Source organism: Pelodiscus sinensis, chromosome 1, assembly GCF_049634645.1.
Source record: "Pelodiscus sinensis isolate JC-2024 chromosome 1, ASM4963464v1, whole genome shotgun sequence".
Lineage (NCBI taxonomy): Eukaryota > Metazoa > Chordata > Testudines > Trionychidae > Pelodiscus > Pelodiscus sinensis.
This window is the reverse complement of record NC_134711.1, coordinates 157,925,200-157,946,116: the sequence shown is the minus strand read 5'-3', so window position 1 is coordinate 157,946,116 and position 20,917 is coordinate 157,925,200. Positions and strand designations below refer to the sequence as shown.

The 20,917-nt window shown below is 41.2% G+C and overlaps 1 protein-coding gene across 7 annotated transcripts in view; it reads right to left on the bottom strand.

Annotated features, from left to right (window-relative positions):
* EPHA3 (EPH receptor A3) overlaps positions 1-20,917 on the bottom strand; it is a 324,232-nt gene that overhangs the window by 86,403 nt on the left and 216,912 nt on the right. For all 7 annotated transcript variants that reach the window (XM_075908782.1, XM_075908777.1, XM_075908769.1 and 4 more), the window contains 2 exons: positions 13,085-13,240; positions 12,139-12,474 (listed from right to left, as the gene is read on the bottom strand). In XM_075908782.1, the coding sequence (XP_075764897.1) occupies positions 12,139-12,474; positions 13,085-13,240 (492 nt within the window). The remainder of the gene's footprint in view (positions 1-12,138; positions 12,475-13,084; positions 13,241-20,917) is intronic.

Below are 20,917 nucleotides of genomic sequence, written 5' to 3'. Positions count from 1 at the left end.
GGTCCAACCTGTAATCGTAGCTGTGCTGAGACACTCCAATTAGCAGAGGCCCTGGAGTACTACTGACACTGGACTAACTTATAGTAAGAGGAGTGCCGCAAAGAGCTCAAAGTCTAAATAAGGGTGAGCAATAATTTTTTGGGGGAGCGGGGGCATTTAATGACTTTTGGTACGGGTTATGTTTGGCTCTACCTATGGAAGGAGCGTGGCCTCGGACAGAAGGGGTGGGGCTTGGGAATAGTCTCCCTCCAGACTTATCTGGGACCAGAGGCTTTGAATTAAAAACAAAGAAAAGGGCTTGCGGCTCCCAGCCCCGTTACTAGGCAGCTACCTGGGGTTGCTGCAGCTATTTAAAGGGCCCATGACTCTGGCCCCAGAAGGAGTAGTGCCATGACTGGGAGCTGGAAGCTATTTAAATAGGATCCTGCTGCCTAAGCCACCTCCTGGTAGCATGGGCTGCAGGATAAAAATAGAAAGCAGCCAAGTGCAGTCCGCGGGCTGGATCAAAGTGTTAGGCCAGATCCGGCCTCCGGGCCACATCTTGTCCAGCCCTGGTCTAAATGCATAACATATGGGAAAAAGGAATCACTATTTTATAGCTGAGCAATTGAGACAGGAGAGGTTGTGACTTTCCCAAGGAAGTTCTGTGGCAGATCCAAGAATTGATCTGAGATCTACTGAGTCCCAGTCCATGCATTAGTCAAGAGACCTTAAACAGAAATTACCATGTCTTTAGTCTGACACTCTCAGTCTCTTTTAAACCTACTGCCTCTTAGACCTCATCCGTACCATCATCCAGGAGTCCTCCCTCCTCCCCCAGTCTCTTTCACTACAGTTGAACAAATGTTCCAGCCTCCACAACGCTTATCAAAAAGAGAGGTGTATAACAATAATAATAAACAAGTGCTGCACATTAGCAGAAGACAGAGTGGCTGTTAGTCCCAACTGTATCATGGAATCAGAATAATGTGCTCATTAAGTGGAATGGCATTCGGCAAGGTCATATATAATACAGTGCCTTTATGGGCTCTAGCCACATTAGAAAAATGACTGTGATCTGAAGTCATGTTCAACAAATGATTTCAAAAGTTTTTTCCCCTCACACAACTACAGGCAGTCCCCGACTTATGCGGATCCGACTTATGTCGGATCCGCACTTACGAACGGGGCTTTCTCGCCCCGGAGGTCGAGGTAGCGGATTGCTACCTGCGAGCTCCGGGGCGAGAAAGCCCCGTTCGTAAGCTGCTCCCATGCCCCTGGTCTGCTGGAGACCGTCTCCAGCAGACCAGGGGCACCGGGCGGGTTCCCGCGCTTCTGAGGCTTTGCCAGAGCAAAGCCTCAGAGGCACGGCACCCTGCTGCCGCTGCGGCTCTGCTCCCCGTGTCCCTGGTCTGCTGGGGGGGGGGGCGCGGCTAGTGTGCCCTCCCCCCAGCAGACCAGGCTTTTGTTTTGGACCCTGGAGCAGAGCAGCTGGGGCGCTGCGGATTGGTCCTGCAGCGCCCGGTCTGGGCACTACTGGACCAACCCGGCAGCACCCCAGCTGCTCTGCCCCAGGTCCTGATTCAGCCGCTGCTGGTCAGTTTCAGCAGTGGCTGAATCAGGAAGCCTGGGGCAGAGCAGCTGGGGTGCTGCTGGGTTGGTCCAGTAGCGCCGAGGAGCGGTGCTACTGGAGCAACCCAGCAGCACCCCAGCTGCTCTGCCCCAGGCGTCCCCAAGTCAGCCGCTGCTGAAACTGACCAGCGCTGACTACAGGAAGCCGGAGGCAGAGTTGCTCTGCCCCAGGCTTCCTGGAATCAGTGCTGATCAGTTTCTTGGGGACGCTTGGGGTTCTTAAGTTGAATCTGTATGTAAGTCAGAACTGGCGGTCAGTTTCAGCAGCGGCTGAATCTGGACGCCAGTTCCGACTTACATACAGATTCAACGTAAGAACAAACCTACAGTCCCTATCTTGTACGTAACCCAGGGACTGCCTGTAGATCAGCTGGATGCATAGCGTTTGTTTCCCATCCCTGGCAGTTACCTTGGTATGGTGAACATGCTTCTCAGTACATTGGTTTAATGTAGGTGGCTAATGGTTCCCATTCCCTGTTGCACTACACAGACATTATCACCTTAGGTTTCCTAATCATTCAGTCATTGATTCAACAGATAACTATTTAAACTATGTGTTGAAATTATATAAGGAACCTAAGCTGAAATATCCCTTTGATGAGCAAAGAACCAATGAACCAGCCCTACAATCCCTGGTACATACTGAAGCAAAATGCAGGACAACGTAGCACTTTAAAGACTAACAAGATGGTTTATTAGATGATGAGCTTTCGTGGGCCAGACCCACTTCCTCAGATCAAATAGCCAGATCACTATTTGATCTGAGGAAGTTGGTCTGGCCCACGAAAGCTCATCATCTAATAAACCATCTTGTTAGTCTTTAAAGTGCTACATTGTCCTGCATTTTGCTTCAGCTACCCCAGACTAACACGGCTACATCTCTATCACTATGGTACATACTAGCATGACATCCAGTCTTTTTTGTTTATCACTTTGCAGTGAGGAGTCCTTGGTAAATGAGATCTCTTCTCACCAATCATCAGTCTGATTGATGGGACCTTATCCTTTACAACCAAGCAAACCAGGCGCTCGCACATGCACATGCTCACACAAAACAGAGATGACTGAAAGCTGATGATGTATTTTTTGGGATTAAGAAAAGAGGCTTTTTGGTTGCAAAACAATAATATAGTAAAGATATAGGAAGCCTGCCTTTTAGGCACCAACTTTCATATTTATTTGATCTATTTAAAGTTAACTTGGAACAACGTGGTCCTTGCCAAGGAATTTGGTAGTTGACAATTATTGTACCAGGGCTTTGGACACACTGATTCATATTGCCCAGATCTGAGGAAACTGTAAACAGTGTAAGTAATCTCGCCGGGGGGGGGGGGGGGGGGGCAGGGGTAACCCACAAGTGGAAGGTGTGAAGGTCAAAGATGGGATAGTTCACCGGCCTAATATGACGAAGCCAGTAGAAACCCCAGACTGCTGCTACCATTACAGTGAAGGCAGTGGACTCTGCTCACCCAACTTTGCTTTAAATGGCTGTATCTATGAGCTCTCGTCATGTTCCCACTTAGGTCCATTCCCTGCTCCAATCTTTGTTTGAGTATGAACAGCTGCACTTGATGCCTAAAGAAGCTACACAGAGCCATTTATGTTATGACCAATAGAAATTAAAAATAGAATGATTAATCACAATACACTTCCCTTGACAAAGCAAAGTTATTCTTCACAAATCACTTCCCTAGAGTTTACGTACTTCCTTATAGCGAAGAAACTAAAAGAATGCTTCAAACATAAATTAATGTCTACATGGGAAAATGGTACTCATTTAATTTAAATTGTTTTTAAACCAATTAAGTTTGATTGATGCAAACCTCCATCATGTGGAAACTTTTATTTTTGTTTAAACATGTTCCCAGTCAATTTAAGATAACTCAAGTAAAATAACTCTTAGACTGGAAGAAGAGTTCCCAAATAAAGGAGCTTTGGAGGTTTAACATCAGTTTAAATTCATACCATAGGTTATTCATAGGTCTAATCATTCTTGGATTTATGAGATATGGGATGACTTCCTCAGGATCCATTCTGCTGTTTCTCAGTGTTAAAGTCCCATGACATTGTGACAGTGAGCTGAGAGGTCTAGGCAGGAGGATTCCATCTCTCTTCTCCTTCCTCTCTCCCTCCTTCAACTGCTGCTTTTCTCTATACAGAGTGAACCCTACTAATAATGACGATCAATAATGAAGAGAGTGTGACAGAAATGCAAGCTGGACACTTACCACAGACACACTTTGAATTACGAGGATTAAACCCAGAGTCTTCAGGTTTATCATCAGGCCAAAAATGTAACTGAACAGACAATGTGTGGTAACGCTTTTGTGCAGCTTATTATTCAGCATCTAGTTATTCTATATTAATCCAGAGCCGGGAGCTTCCCCAAGGCGGAATGGTATCACTGATGTGTTAAAAATTACAGGGATGTATAAACACACTGTGGTCTGCCACTGCCTCGCTTACAATAGTTGTTCCAGGAGAAATGCACTCTGCCTGCATTTCAAAACGAACTGAAAATGAACAACCGGGCAAAGAGATGTCGAAGGCCTCAGTTCAGCAGTCAATCCCAGTACAGCAAAGCACTTTAAGTGCATGCTTATCTTCAGGCACATGGTTAAGTTCTGAGTTTGCTCAATAAGTATGGACTTTAGCACATGTTTTCATTTATTTGGTCAATCAAAGTCCAAGGCCTGCAGTATGACCTTTTCTAACCAAGTCTCAGTTTTGCTACGTTGTGGTATTGCCTAGTTAAGGGTCCAGGCTGAAATAAGTCAAGGAGATTTTCATTATCTCTCTTGTTTTCCGTAACAAACACCATCAGCGCTTGGAATTAAGGTATGCTATTGGCACCTTGTTTGCCAATATTTGCATTTGTTAAAACTACCAAATGCAAAATATAATAAGTAAACACATTTAAAATTAAAGAAATGAATGCTTTTCCTGAACCCTGAGAATTCTCCTTCAGCTCTGAGGCGCTCATTCCCATTGGTCAAGGTTCTTTGTTTTCTTCTCTGAAATTGCAAGCACAAATATTCTGCACATTGCTATTTAAAGTGTAGTTACATTAATAAAAATAGTTATAGCTTAACATAAACTTTTGCTCAACACCTGCTGCTATCAGGTTTTACTAGTGTTTACACTATGAAACTAGTAATTTTATAGAAAACTGGATATTCTACCCCGGTCACGATCAGCAAACATATCAGCTCAGTTCTCACTTAGGAATCTTCATTATTGGATGTCAAGCAGAAAGATCATTGATTAATTTTTAGATCTTAGTGCAAGCTTTCAGTGATGCCAGATAGAAAATTATCTTCTGACTGGAAAAATGAGCATATTGCATAGATATTATCAAGAAAAAAAAAAAAGCACTCAACTGAACTCCACAATGATTCTTACAGTCAATTAACAAACCACATGTTCCATTTGCAGCTTTCAAACTTTAACCACCAAGTCGGATATGGATTGAAGTGTCCCTGCCCCCTCTTAACTCCTGCACTAGACTGAAAGAAAGCAAATCTGGAATGGTATGAAAACCAATCTTTTGCCTTTGGGGGGCCTGCAGGCTAAAAGAGAGGCATTGCTGTTTTCCTTTGTGTTTTTAAGCAAAGGAGAAGGGAGATGTGAGGTTATCAGAAACTATTCGTGCACATCTGTGATAGTCTAACAATTGGGGCTGAAGAAAAAGATACACTTCTAACAAAACTTTGGTCACTGAATTAAGATCACCCTGAAAGGGTAGAGTTTTACAAGTCAGCCAAACTGTGATTATAACCAGGGTGTATTATGAACCCTGAATACAAGATTTGAGTCATCTGACTGGCAGCTAGTAAATGCAGAGGAACTGAGAATGACCTGCACAAACCAAATATGAATAAGCAGCTGCAAAATCACAGGAATTACTGGTTTACTCTGTCCAATTTATAAATTCTTTATCTCAGTGGTTTCAACCAGGGTCTTCCAAGGTTACATCAATTCATCTAGATATTTGTCTAGTTTTAAAACATGAATACTTAAAAAGCACTAGTGAATTAAGTATAACTAAAGTTTCATTCAGACAAAATGAGAAAGTAAGCATTTAGTAATAGTGTGCTATAACACTAGTACTTTTAGGTCTGATTTTATAAGCAAATTTTTTTTAACTGAGGTGAAATTTGGGGTACCGAAAAAGGATACTACAGTCTGGAAAGCTTGAGACCACTGCTTTAACTAATGAGAGCAATCAGAGTAAGCACCCTCTATGCTGGAGTACTGCACCGATCCACTAGAGCTGCTGTATTGTTCCCAGTTCCTTTCTTGGAAGTGGCTTCCCCAGTCCATCCCCCTCTACAATTCCTGTTGACTTCAATGAGAGATGTGCATATGGCAAAAAGTGCCAATCCCTTCAACTTGAGAACAACCCTGATTTGAATTGCATCTTAACTTTACTTAAGATGCTGGAGTGACCCCTAAAAACCCAACAACAACAGTAGTGGCTATGGGAACCAGCCAAATACCTGTAACCTCTGGATCTTGAAAATATCAAATCAAGCGAACCAAAAAACACAAAAGAGCAAACTACAACCAGGAAACCTATAAAACAAATAAATCCAAATAAATAATAAATCTGGCACAAGGGCCGGAAAAAAAGCTGAGAATTCTGCACATAGACCAGGCAGTGTGGCACAGTTGTCAGTAACTCTGCATGACATTCATAATTAACACCCCGTCTCCAGGGATTCTGACTTCCATATAATCTCCTGTAGCAGTCGATGACCCTTCCTAAGCATGGTTGATTGGTGTTATTAGGAGATAACATCTGTGTGAAAACATATTGATGTGAAACAGGAGAGAGAGTTCTTCCCTTCGGCATGTGCGATAGGCAGAGGCGAACAGCTCCAATTTAGAATATCATAAAGCATAATTCAGAGGGTGTCATATTACATTGGCATCTCAAGGAATATTAGAATGCAATTAAATGCAACACTAGCCAAATTCGCCTTATAAACTAGATAAAAATGAAAACCTGTGTCCTGCTGCTATTATTTCCATGTCAAATACAGAAAGGCTTAAAGGTATTAGAAATACTGCAGTAGGAGCATATCCTGCCAGAGGGCTCATTTTTCAAGGCTTCCAGTTCAACAAATTTCACCAAAAAACAAGGAAAGGAAAACAAAAACACAACTGAAAAAGAAACCCAACAAAACAAAATCCCACCAGTTAGAATTGTCACCTGTCTTACTTTACACGTGGAAGTGAAAGAAAAAAGCAGCTGTTAAAATCTCAAAACAGACACCAGATGAACGGGCCTGATTCACTATTCCTCTGGATTTTTCACCAACGGTGTTTATTGACCTTTGCTGCAGCACTAGTTCCGATTTATAACAGAGAGAGAGAAAAATCAGACTCAAATATCTTACATGCATAAAGCACCTTTTGTCACATTCTCCCCCTCTCCCCACCTTCATCCCCTCACCATTTAAGGGACTTTACAAACTGCATACACTGCATGAAGCTCTAGTGAAGTGCAGCCCCATCTGGGTTATCTATCAGCTGGCAGCATAATCACTAGGGGGGATGTTTTAAAAAGACTACATCTGAAGGACCCATATACTATACATGTCATGGTGGTCAATTTATCTGTCTTGGAAGGACTACAGGTTAAGTCACCGCTGGTTGGGGGTTAGAAGGAGGCTGATGGGTTGGTGGCAAGTTCTCACACCACTGATTTCCCTGAAGTTACTCCTAGATTTATGCCAGTGTGAGATCAGAATCCAGCCTTGGGTGTTTCCAGCATGACGTATGACCATAAGGCATTCCACTATTCCACTACCTGCTGAGAATGAAAAAGATCTTCTAAATTTTCATTGTGATTTTTATTTATATGGTAGAACAGTACGTTTCGTGAGTGTTCAGACCTAGAGCTTTGTAGTCCTTTCACAGGCATCAGCTGATTTCTCAGCAGCACGTAAGATGTTTCTCTGTGGTTTACTTACACATATATATGTGTATGAAAAAAAGACGTGTTGTTCCTTATAGGTGACTGATTTGCCAAAGCAGCCCTCCATTTATTTTAAAACAGTCTAGCAGAGCTCTCAGATGCCATATTACCAAAAATCAGCACTGCCTTTGTTCTGAACTATGAGGCTGCTGACGGATCCATAAGCAGAGATGCCCACAAGAACAGTGAAAAATGTGGCGAGAAATATTTGCTCACTTTCTAGGGGGCTTTTGGACTTGAGAGATACAGCAATTATAATGTAAACTGATGCCTCTCTTGAAATTTTCTAACTGGCAGAACTGCCATAAAAATCACATTTTCACCAGTGAGGGAAATAAAACATGTGGCAGTTTTGCCTCAATATCTTCATAAATTTCCCCCCTAGGAGCAACAAAAGGCAGTTTTCTGTAGGTGAAAATCCTCACTTGGAACAAAGATGTGTAAAGTAATCACTTTGCACCAGGCTAAAATTTCTTTATTTTTCACTATACAAAAAAACCAAAACTGCTCATCACTGTGAAAGAGCAAAATTTCATAACTGACCATACATGTGAATTAACATGAAAAAGCAATAAGGGGGAAAATCTCATGAGACTGTCTGATGAAGCAAAACTGGATGGTTTTGCTCAGCCCTTCTCTGAAATCTTTGACTATAAAAAACAAGCAGAAATCCTACCACAAGCTTCCACAGCGAAAACACTGTAGCCCAATCACAGCCATTTATGGTTTGGGTCCTGCGTAACTTGGAAATCATGGGCCAGATTCTTAGCTAGGACTCTCAGGAAGCCCAACATGGAGAGAGGAAGGCACTTCTGAATTCTCAGCATAGCTGTGGGCCAGCCTGGCTTATGCTTAAAATTAGTGAAGCCTCAAGGACTGCTGTGATTTAAACTAGCTTTGAGTGATACTCAATTAGCCCAGAATAGCCAGATCACAAAGCACTTCAGCCATACTTCTATTACAGGAGTTGTGTGAGGGACTGGTGAAGAAATCTACATTGGCTACATTGTCTGGGGAGCTTCCCAGATGTGGGTATTCTATAGGAGCTGTCTGGACAAGATGGTGGATTTTAGTAGACATCTCAATTCACCTCAGCTTTTGTTTTCTAAACTGGTAGTTGTGATCTAACTGAATATTTCAGCTCTCCAGTTGTATTCACTAGAGGCTCTGAATAAGAGCTAGGGGAAACCAGGCTATTTTCTTTGCCTTCAGAGTCCTACACTCTAGGAGATTCCTGGACCATGCTGCAGTCTGTTTTTTTTTTTCCTTCTGCAGTATGGCAGCTTTCAAATCTGTTACTGTGTGTCCAGAAAGATTGAAGTGTTCACCTTCTGGTTTTTGAATGTTACCCTTCTTGATGTCTAATTTGTGTTCATTTATTCTTTTGCATAGACAGAGTTCAGTTTGTCCAATGGCAGAGTGGCACACGATGGTATATGTCACATTAATAGCTATGCAGGCAAACAAACTCCTGATAGTGCGGCTGATAGGGTTGTCACCAGAGTAAATATGTGCACAGAACTGTCAATGGGGTTTGTTGCAGGGATAGCTTCCTGGACTGGTGTTTCTGTTGTGTAGTTGGAGGTAAAACTTCTGAGCTGGAATTCACATGCAAACCTGACCCCATCAAAATGGATCTGAATAGGGACTGGGAATGGCAATTACAGCAAGTAATTTTCCCCTACTCTCACCTTCTTATCAACTGTTGGAAGTTGTCCATGTCCACCCTGATTGAATTAGCCTTATTAGCACTGATCTTCCACATAGTAATGTAACACTCCCATCAATTTATATGTATGGAAGCTGCTATACTGAAACTTCTACTTCATCCATCTGATGAAGTGAGCTGCCTATTCCCTAATAAAACTGTTAGTCTCTAAGGTGCCACAGGACTCCTCGTTTTTGCTGAAACAGACTAACACAGCTACCTCTCTGAGACTGTGTCTAAACTACATCCCTTTCTCGAAAAAGGGATGTAAATTAGACACTTCGAAATTGCAGATTTAAATTTCCCACGCTTCATTTGCATAATGGCAGCTGTGGTTTTTTCATGAAAAGGGACTTTTCAAAAGAAAAAGTCTATTTAGATGGGGATTGTTCAAAAATAAAACCCTTTTTCAAAAGATCCTGTACTTCTGAAAAAACAAGTACAGGATCTTTTGAAAAAGGGTTTTATTTTTGAATGATCCCCATCTAAACAGCCATTTTTCTTTCAAAAAGCCTCTTTAAAAAAAAAAACCCCGTGGCCACCATTATGTAAATGAAGCACGGGAAATTTAAATCCTGGCTTCATTTGCAATTTTGAAGTGTCTAATTTACATCCCTTTTTTGAGAAAAGGAATGTAACCTAGATGTATCCTGATATTGTGAACTTCCGCACAGGGAGAAATATAGCCTCTGAAGAGTCCTTACATTTTCTCTGCCCAGTGTCTACGAAGGGGTGGGGAAAGAACAGAGCAAAGACACCAGTTAGCACTAGTGCTCAGGGGATACGTACGCTATGCAGGGCATAGACTCGGCACAACGTTCTTTCACACTACAGCAAGAGAGAAGCCAGAAGGCAGACAAGAAATGAAAGTAAGTCAGTAAAAGCCAGGTAACACCAGACCAGAAAGTACCCAGCAAAGTCCTCTATGCCACAACAGCTATTTATAGCTGGTACAGTGAATCAGAAAGACACCACATCGCCCCCAGTGTCTACACACAGCTGTCTCCCAGAACAGGGCTGGGGGTGGAGGGTCCTGAGAGTTGCACAGCAGCTGGAGGAGCGGCTAGCATTCTGCTCCTTTCTTCATGTGCTACTGGCCCTCCCTGTGGGGAAAGGAACGGAACCCCCAGACCAGCCCCCCGCTCCCGAGCCCTGTACTCTGGAAGGGCTGCTGCTGTACAGAGAGAACAGGTAGCTCCATGGAGGGGCAGGGTGCATGGCCAGGGCTTCTGCTCCTGACTCCACAGATCCTACAATTGCTGTACTGCCCCAGCCCCATACCTCAAGTAATATGGAATGGGGAGGGGAAGAGTGCGGGGGCCCTGGACTGAGGGTCGGGCAGAAATGGTTCAAGGAAACTGAATTTACACAATGTGTCGCAACTCACTGACATTGCTGCTATTTGGAAGGGACCGCTAGAGAAATCTCTCATATAACTGCAGATCTTGTAAGAAGGAGGATTTAGATATCTATTTAAGGCCTGCTCCTGCAACTTTTACTCACATAATATACAAGAATTTGTGCTGAGACATTGAGCACTCAGCATGAGCAGGAGGTGGTGGAATCAATATGGCAGTAATTTACGACTCTTGGGTACAGTCAGAGAAACACCGGGCTGTTCTCAAAAATGAACCAATTGCTTAAGAAACTTCACAACACATTGCATTACCCACAACCACTACAGCCGCCATCTGCTGGGAATCGCATCTGACAAAACAGAAAAAAGCAACCCAACGCATCTTGTATCACTCCAGGAAGGCTCCTGACTTTGGTGGTCTACACCTAAGGAAGCACCATTTCATTGGTCCTGGAAAGTTCATTGCTGAAGCTGTGAGCAAAAACATTCTCCAGCTGATTTTTAACTACTGCCATGGAGCACAGGGTGAAAGACAAAATCACCAATACAAAAACAAAACAAAATCAGAATAAAAGAGACTTTCCTTGCATACAGGGAAGGGAAACCCCACCAAGTACTGTAATTGGATGTATCAACACAGATATCAAGGATATCCAGGATTGTCATAATAAACATCCTGTGGAAGGGATATTAAACCCTGTATTTCAGGGCGTAAGCCAATTTCTAATCATTAAAACTTGAGATGAGATAACTAATGTGTGTGTGGGAGGAAGAATACCACATATTTACCTATAGCAAGTTCTTACATCTACCTCTGAAATTCCTGCAAGTAGCCACCATCAGACACAGGATCTCATCATGATCCAGTATTGTAATTTCCCATGGTACTGTGTTCAACACCAAAATCAGGCATTCTTCCTAGAAGTTGTTAGATACCCTAATTAAGTATTCATATCCACACCCCTATAATGCTGGCAATGGTTTGGACTTGGATGAAAAATGATATGTGCTAAGGAAAAAATATAATTCATTGTGCTTTGAATCACTATCAATTTAAAACTTAGCTTTTCATGTGCCTAACATCAAAGCATTTTTTCACTTCTATTTAATCAAAATTGATTATGAAGATTACTACAGTAAGTTATGTTGGAGATTACTAAAATTAATATTTTATTAAAATCTGATTTTACTAATAAAACACATTCCAGCGATGGCATCATATCAGTATGTCATTAGGGACTACCGACTAGAGGCTGGAAGTTAATTATAACAGTAATCCAGCCAGATCCTTTGACAGCAAAACCAGGCCTGATTTCGCTTCCATTTTCACTGGCATAATCAGGAACTATTTCACTGAAGTCAACAATTACATCAGTGCGTTAAGATTCATAGCACATGTGAAATAGGAAAAGGTGATGGGATTACACAGTCTTTGCTATTTCAAATACAAGAGAGGAACACCAATAAAATCACACTCACCAGCCTGATTAGTTGTGATGCTGACAGCAGCAAATTGCCTCTGGAATGTACTCAAGTCAGACACCCCATTGACTGCATCAATCTCAAAGGTGTAGTTGGTGTGTGCCAGAAGATCTACTACGGTCACTGTGGTGTTGGTGAGTCCAATCTGACGGGGTAAGAAGCGCACATTGGCACTGCATGGTTCACACAATTTGATGTTCCCTCCGCATTTTTTGCAAATGATGTTGAAGGTGACATCTTTCCGGCCTCCTGCATCAAGGGGCCAGCTCCAGTCTAGGATAACTGATGTTTCATTGATATTCGAGATAACGTTTCGTGGTGCAGATGGAGGTCCTACAAAGGTAAGCCCAAAAGGGAGATTAACGGGATATTGTATTTGGTACTTTTCCACCAGGGTGACAGGACAAACAAATATGGAACTGACCACAGTAAATAACTATATTGTCTTTATTATACATCTCATGGTCTGCCTGAGATGTTCTACTGAATTATAGACACACATAACTGAGGAGCACACCTTCCCAAAAATGGTTAACTATCTTCCAGACAAGACTCAAGATGGAAGATGTTTTTGCAGTAACATAGAAAACAATTTACTGCTTACTACAAAACTCCTTGTAATACACTATTCTGAAAACACTGGTATTAATTTTAAACATTCCAGACTCTTTTCCCTATTAAATCTGACAGATAACAGCAGAGAGGAATTGAAAACAGAGATATATAAATCCATGCCTATAAGCTGTAATAGCCTGTCAAATATAAAACAGGGCCTGGACCAAAGAGAGATGAGGGTTTTTTTTTAAATTGAATGTATTTTGTATTTGAGAAACAAGGTACTGAGACAGATCTGGAAAATAAAGCTTTGTACACAGCTAAAGAACCTATGTGGGGCAGAGTAAAAACGACAAACACAGCCGTAAGCCAAGATGACACTACTCACTTGTGCAAGCCATGGATGGAGGATCTCTCTCAGATCGAAAGTAATTCTTCTCACACCTGCAGTTCACAGAACCCTCTTCGTAGGTAGAGCTGTGTGGTGGGCATTTGGCACATTTCACGTTACCAGCAAAGGCCTTGTAGAACCCAGGTCGGCAGGCTGAAAAACAACAATAACAGTTTTAAATCCCCTGAGTTCTGGTTCATTGTAACATTCTCCCTTTGTTATCCTCTTGGCATCTGTTCATACATACATCATATTTTTATATATGTTTATCGTCTATAAAATATGTACTTAAAATGAAATAATTGAGGACACTGGCCCTCTTGCTACACAGGAGTTCTTTATGCAAAAATTAGCTTTATATCTCATTTTGCCTCTCTCACAACAGGAGGAAGCAGTTTCTACATTTCATTATCAAAGCTTTACTCTTCTCCCTCTGCCCCCTCCCCATGCAAAGAGGCTAACTTTTTTTATTCTCTTGCAAAGGCTTGCTTATGGAAGCATCACCGCTATAACCTGTTTGTTCCATTGAGTATGACAAAGCAGGCCAAAACCAGAAAATAACACCACAGTGAAAGTCTGAAAGACTAAGCCTGGTGCAATGAACTGGCTAAGGTGTTGAGCGAATATCAGGAACTTTCACTAAGGGTACTAACTACAAGGATGACTTTTGCAAACACAGGATCCTCTAGGGATGGTGCATCTGATAAACTCCAGGGGGTGTTATTTCATTAACATTCACATCGTCCCCCTATTTGCCTCTTGCTGCATTTGAGACTCACTCAGTGTCATGCTTGCCTCAGAAGGAAAAAATGGTTTTTTTAAAACAAAAATCACAGATGTGCCTCTCCAACCTGCAAAATAATACTATTATTATTAAATAATTTCTCTCTGTTAAGATGACTTTACTATCCAAGAATAAAATCCATAGATAAGCCCCATACTCTCCCATTCATCTGTGACAGAAACATGAATATCTCTCTAAGAAATGCACGTGTTTCCAAATGAGGTTTTGTAAATACTGCTGTCCATCTGAAACTCTGCCATTCCACAAACATACATCAATTAAACAGTGTTATGAATAATATTAGCAAGAACAGATAATATTGCATAATTAATGTCTTAGGACATGTTAGCTTTGCCAGTTATATTTCCAAAACTGGTCTGCATTAATACTGTCCAATGAAAAGTCTGAAAACTCCCCATAGTAACTTCTAACTTGCATATGTGATAATTTTCAATATCTCCTTTTTATTTCAACACCAAGAGGACAACTTCTTTTGTGGATCACAGCTCTTTGCCACCCTGTAAAATTGTCTCTGGGGTGAATCCACAGCAGGATTGCAGCCCCTTGCCATGCCCAGTTACAATTGTAGGGTCAGCCCAGTTGAAGCCCCAGTCCATTAGAATTTTCAGGCCTGCTTATTTTGTTGCAGGTGGGGAAAACCCCAAAGTTCAAAGTCAACGGAGAACAAGACCATTCTCTGGGCAACACAAACAAAATGTATCAGTGGCTCCAGAATGCCTAGGTAGCAGCTCTACCTTATGGCCAGTTTGAGTCAGTTTCTCCATATGTGGCTTGAGCCTGACATTTGCTGGACTTCTTGCAGAATCGGGGTGTCTCTGGCAGAGGGATTCCTGCAGGGACCCACTCCAGCAGTTACCATCTCAGGGCTTTCTCCTTGCTGACTACAGCTTCTGTCCTGTTCCTCCTTCTAAAGCCCTCCTTCCGGTCATGCTTGTTTGGCAGGTCTGGAGTTTCCTTAGCACACAGAGCCGCCCTAATCCACATGCTGTTTTACACATTTGCACTGAAATCTGGCTTCAGGGAACCCTAAATCCATCCCTGATTTACATCCTATCTGAAGCCTAAATATGAGTTCCTCTAGCGCTAGTACAGTAAAACTCCAATAGTCCGGCATCCAATAGTCCGGCACTCCTGATAGTCCGGCATCAAAATGGCAAGAGCCTAGTGAGTGAGCTTCGGCAAAAAATGAGTCACAAGGTAACAGTGGCAGCAGGTGAACCGAGTGAAAAGGGTTTAAAAAAGGGTTAAAAAACCTAAAACATTATAGTATACTATATACAGTATGTACAATAAAAAGGGTTAAGAACACTTTATATACAGTATATACTGTATATGGTATATACATAACCAGCTTATAGTACCTCCTGATACTCCCGCATATCTGATAATCCAGCACCACCTCGGTCCCATAGGTTCCGGATTATCGGAAGTCTACTGTATCCTTCTAAACTGGCAATCTTCGAACAACAACAGTATGGTATACAGGGGCAATACATCTTTTAAGCTGACCCATATGCTGCTCTAATACATACAAAGTGCACAACAACAACAAAAAATGCTTTGGAGGTAGTCACTGTGGCTACTTACTGTTGCTTAATATCAAGATAGACAATTTTTAGATAAGACAATTTTTCTGTCAGCTTCAGAATCAGAACAAGATAACTGAAAATAAGAAAAAAAAATGCAGACACTTGTCCAGGGCTGAAGCATATTAATAAGGGGGAAAAAATAGAAAAGAGAAAAAAATGCCCCTCACTTCCCCCCCCAAAAAACCAACCTACCCTGAAAATAATGAACACAGTTTGAAAAATATGACATTCCATAAGAAGTCATCCCATTCTCAGTCAGCCTTTAGCCCTCCATGTACCTTCCACATAAATCCTGACAGGGTGCAGCTGCTGTATTTTAGCCATTAACATGTCCCAGAAAGACACCCCAGATTTGAAAGATCTTTCCTGTTAGCCTTATGAAATGATCCCGTGTTTCATCTATGATGTGGAGGCCACCAGGCAGTTATTGAAAATAAGCCTGGCAAGAATGAGCTTGCAGGCAAAATTCACAAAATTCACCAGTGACTGGATCTGCAGAAACTTACATGACTTCCTCCCTAGGGATATGGCTTCTTGTGCCACCATCTGCTTAAGATTTTGGAAGTATGTTGGGTTTCAGATTTTTTGTTTTGTTTTATTTGTTTTTAAATAGGAGTCAAACCACAGTCCCTTCCCAATAAAGCTGAATGGACAAAAATAACAGAGCCACAGTGACCAGAGAATTTTAATTCCTGTAGAATTACCACATTATCCTATTTCTTAGCATAGAAAGGCATCAGCTGGACCTAAGAAGAAATTGAAAGTCACTAAAGAACTGATATCAATTCAGACTTTAGTTAGGGTAAATACTTCAAACTATGAAGTTTGCACCTCCATCAGAATGTGTTCTTCAAACAAACTCTAGTTATCTAGTTCAAATGGTTTCACATAAAAACAGTTACATGGATTGGAGAAGCATACATAAATAAAATTATATATTCTCTTAGTAAATAAAGTTGCAAGTTCTTCCCTGGGTTCTATATAATAACCTAAGCAGATGTCCAGTTTATGATGTCAGCCCTCCCATAAGATGTAATGACAATTGCTTTTTAAAATTATTTTATTTACAGCACTGTTATTATCAAAAATGTGATTGCAAGCAATTGCTAGTTCAGAAGTTACAATATAAGAATTTTTTTTATTACAGGCATTTCCAAAGTACCTGCCACTACAGTATCAATGCCATTGCTCATTTGACATTGGTGCATAAGATTGTGGGAGATATAAATGTAAGAATTGGAGGGGAAAAAGGAGATGAACTGCTTTGTGAAGATGATTCTCCTTTTTGACCCTTCAGGAAAAGGCCAATAGATCTCATTTAAGAAAGGAAGAGAACAAAGAAGGATAATGCAGGAAATAGCTTAATAAGGCTAGGATTAGGAGTTTTTTGTTCTTTTCTCGAGGGGAAGGAACTTCATTGTCCTCATGGTTTCTGTGATGCTCTGCTATCATACTGTGAAGTCAGCAGTCAGAGAGAGAAAATGAGTTGGTTAGAACCCTGCTGTCCCACCCAGAATTCCCTAATGGAAGGATTCTGGTTTGTATCTTCCCTTTAGGCTGTCTTCCACTTTCTGTCCTTGATTGTTACACCAGTTTAAGACAATTCAGTGCTTTAGAACCTAAAGGAGAAGAAATGCAATGATACTAAAAATAAAATCTGGAAAGAAGGTGAGACAAGGAGGAGATAACACCCTTTTTATTTTTTTTTGTGTCAGTTGTTTTTGACATTTAAAGCGAAATCCCTCATTTCTTGAGAGATTACTTTTTTGCTGTAAGTAGGATTGGATTTTTTGGGTTGAAGGAGCAGTGTTTGGCTCTTTGGAATGAATAGCACTGCACTGATTTCAGGCAGGTAGAAAAAAAACCACAGTGGCACATTCATCTTTGCAACACTTTTTTTTTTAAAAGTTTTCAACAAGAGGACTGGCTGCGAGCAGAATTTGCATTTTTTTTAAATATCCTTTTACAGCTGTTTGCTTCTCATTGCCTCTCTCTCCACTTCAACATTCATTTTAAATTGGAGGTAAAACGCATATTCTATTTGATTTCTTATACCACCCTATATAGAAGAGGTGTTATCTCCTATTTATCCCACCCTCTTTTCAGATTTTTTTTAGTATCATTACATTTTTTCTCCTTTAGGTTCTAAAGCACCCTATTGCTTACTAGGCAGCAGGTTTAAAACTAACAAAAGGAAGTTTTTCTTCACTCAGCGCACAGTGGAACTCCTTGCCAGAGAATGCAGTGAAGGCTAGAACTTTAACAGGGTTCAAAAAAGAGCTAGATAGATTCATGGAGATTAGGTCCATCAATTGCTATTAGCCAGGATGGATAGGAATGGTATCCTTAGCCTCTGTTTCCCTGGAAGTGGGTGACAGGGGAGGATCGCACGGGGATTACCTGTTGTGATCCCTCCCTCTTGGGCATCTGGTATTGGCCACTGTCATCAGATAGGATACTGGGCTAGATGGACCTTTGGTCTGACCCAGTATGGCCATTCTTACGTTTTTATGTTCACCTTTAGCTAAAAGCTTGATTGGGGAAAAAATTGCATATTGGCCAAATTGATGGGTTTTTAAACTTTCAGGCCTGGCCAGGGTCCTGGTTTAAAGAACTGTGTCTGAAAAAATGGAATGTTTCTAACCATTGGAAAAGGGACTGGGTCAATACAATCTCTGGCTCGCTACACTTTCATCTACTTTCTCAGTTGGCTCGGCTCTCCTCTCTCTCCTGCTCCTTGCTTGCAGGAGGTGCAGAATTTACAGTAGCAGTAGAACCGGCAGCTAGAACGATGTCTTCCTTATGCCACAAGAACTCCATAACTTCTGGGCCCTGATGGAACACTCCTCTGAAGTATAAGGAAACACTATACTTGCAGCCCACTCCATCCTTACTGCAGGACTATAACAGTGAGGAAGGAAAAGTGCCATCCTGCACAGAAATGCTAATTTCTCCCATGCTTAATGGGTAAAAATAACTATACCATATCAACTTTGGAGTTCTGAAGCAGAAACAAATACAAGAGGAAGTAGACACATTAGGTTAGGGAGCAAATTGTCTGAACCCATTTTAACTGACTCAAGGAAATTTTGTAAGTGATTAAGTATGTGATAATTATACACTGAGGCTAAGATTTTCAGAAAGTACCCAGAGTATTAGGTGGCCACAACACCTTTTGACATACATTAGTAGCTGAGCACCTATAACATTACTTAAAAATGCCTCAAACAAGACTGTAGTCTCTTTTATCTCAGTGTAAAACCACTAACTTTTATGAAGTTACTCCTCAGATACTCCCATTTAACCAAGAGTATTTTCAGGACTAAAATCCTGTCATCTTACTGCATAGCAACTGAGTTTCTAAAGTCATAATGGTTGGGACTGAGGAAAATTAACTTAGCGAAAATAAAGCAAATATATTTACAATCCATGATAGGTATTGCTAAAAAGAAATGAGAGTCTTCAACTGCAAAGTGAATTTTGCCTCACTTTGTGTTAGACTTTCAGAGGAAAACAGGGTCCTAATTAAGGGTCAAATGGAGCATTTCAATCTGAATTAATTTTAAATTAAAAAAATAAAGCTGTTGGTAAATAAAGCTCTTTTAATATTCAGACCTTCAGCCTCTTATATACACACAGCACTATCACCAATTCCCAGTCATAGCACAAGCTAATGCTCTGAACCAGCACTGATTAAACAGATGATTTCCAGGCACAGCTATTCCAGGCCTGACAGGGCCCATTTGCCTGTGCAAGGTCAAAGCAACTGTTTATACGCAAAATGAGCTGCACTCCATGATCCTACAGGAACTCCATTCTTTGCACTCTGAATAGAGGTAAAATGCTTTGAGGCAAAACTGAAACATTTCAATGCACTGGAAGTGGATATATGCAGCCATTAAACACTGTGTGCAATGGGTAGCATTAACAAAGTGATCAAGTGTTTCCTTCCTTTGTTCCTCTACAGCTCAAATAAAGAGCCTGAGGGCAAAATGCCACTGTGGTATTAAAACTCAATGTTTAGAAAATAAGGAGATTGAATCATAAACCAGAACGGCTCAGAGACCTTAACAACATATTCCTCTCCCCTTGCCTCTCTCCCCCAGCTCTGGAGTGCTTTACACAGGTATCAGCAGCCCTAGAATACATTTCAGTCTCTTTTCTCTACAAATAAATAAATAAATAAAGCTAATGGCCCCCTGAGCAGACTATGTTATGGAAGCCTTTCAAACCTCTCCAGCTTTCATCTGCAGAAACTTATTGAAGAAACTAGCAGCAGCAGAGGTTCTCACACCAGACCTCCAGCCAAAACATTTGTTTTGACAGCATATGCTTTCCGTGGAGCAAATGCTACACAATATTTCACCTTGACTCAGAGGTCAATCTTAAGCCTATGAAAAGGTTCTTATGACTCTTCAAAAATCATCTATGCAGCTCTCTTGCACAATGCATATATTAATCCACACTCCACAGATGACAAAATGCTGTCGAGGACACCACATTTGCCAATAGTAAGGAAACTACACACACACACACTCAATGAGATGCAAAATAGTTCTCAGTATGTGATAATAAATGGCACAAAACATATTGGAGATTAATCTCATAACACACCCATGTAATATTTCTTTTAATTACATTAAGAATTTCCTCCCCCTTCTGTCTTTTTTTCCTGCCTTTCTATAAAGAAGAGATTCAATCAGCTATCAATATAAATGAAGACGATCTCATTGCTGTGCATTTCACATTGGCGATGTCACACAGTTACATTCACACTTGGGAAAGACAGAGGCAAAATATTAAACAATTCAAAGGCTCTGGCTCAAACATACAAAGAGCAGGAAATTCAGTTCAAAGTGAAGGTATAAATCCTTGTCTTAGACATCCTGATAAGCATTCCTGCTGCAGGTCATGTGCTATATTGACAGAATAATGAAAATGGCTGGTTTTGAACATCCCTTCCCCTCCCGATTCTTCTGTGGCATCTCACACAACTGAAATCAATGCATTATAATGGAGAGCACCTACAGACTCCCCAAGTGCTGGAAAACACTCTTCAACATCGCCCCTTGTGTAGAACTATAAGGATCTAGACACAATATAAAGAACTACACGAGTAGGAGCACTGTGTGTCACTCACTTCTGAGTCTCTTCATAATCTCTTCATTATCTAGACTGAGCAAACAGCTGAATTATATAACTATCCTGAAACTCACTCAGTTTTTGTTCCACCCTAACTTCCATTTAACTCATTAGATTTAGTAAGGGAGAAAGATCCCAGGTCAAAAACCCTTCCTAAATGCATGGTGATAAAGACATTGAGCTGGGTATTATTAGCCTAGAGAAATATATCCCAGCCCATGTGTCTGCTTGATAACCTCATATATACATTCAGTAGGAAAGGGCAAAAATATAGACCCACTGGTGGCCCGTGGT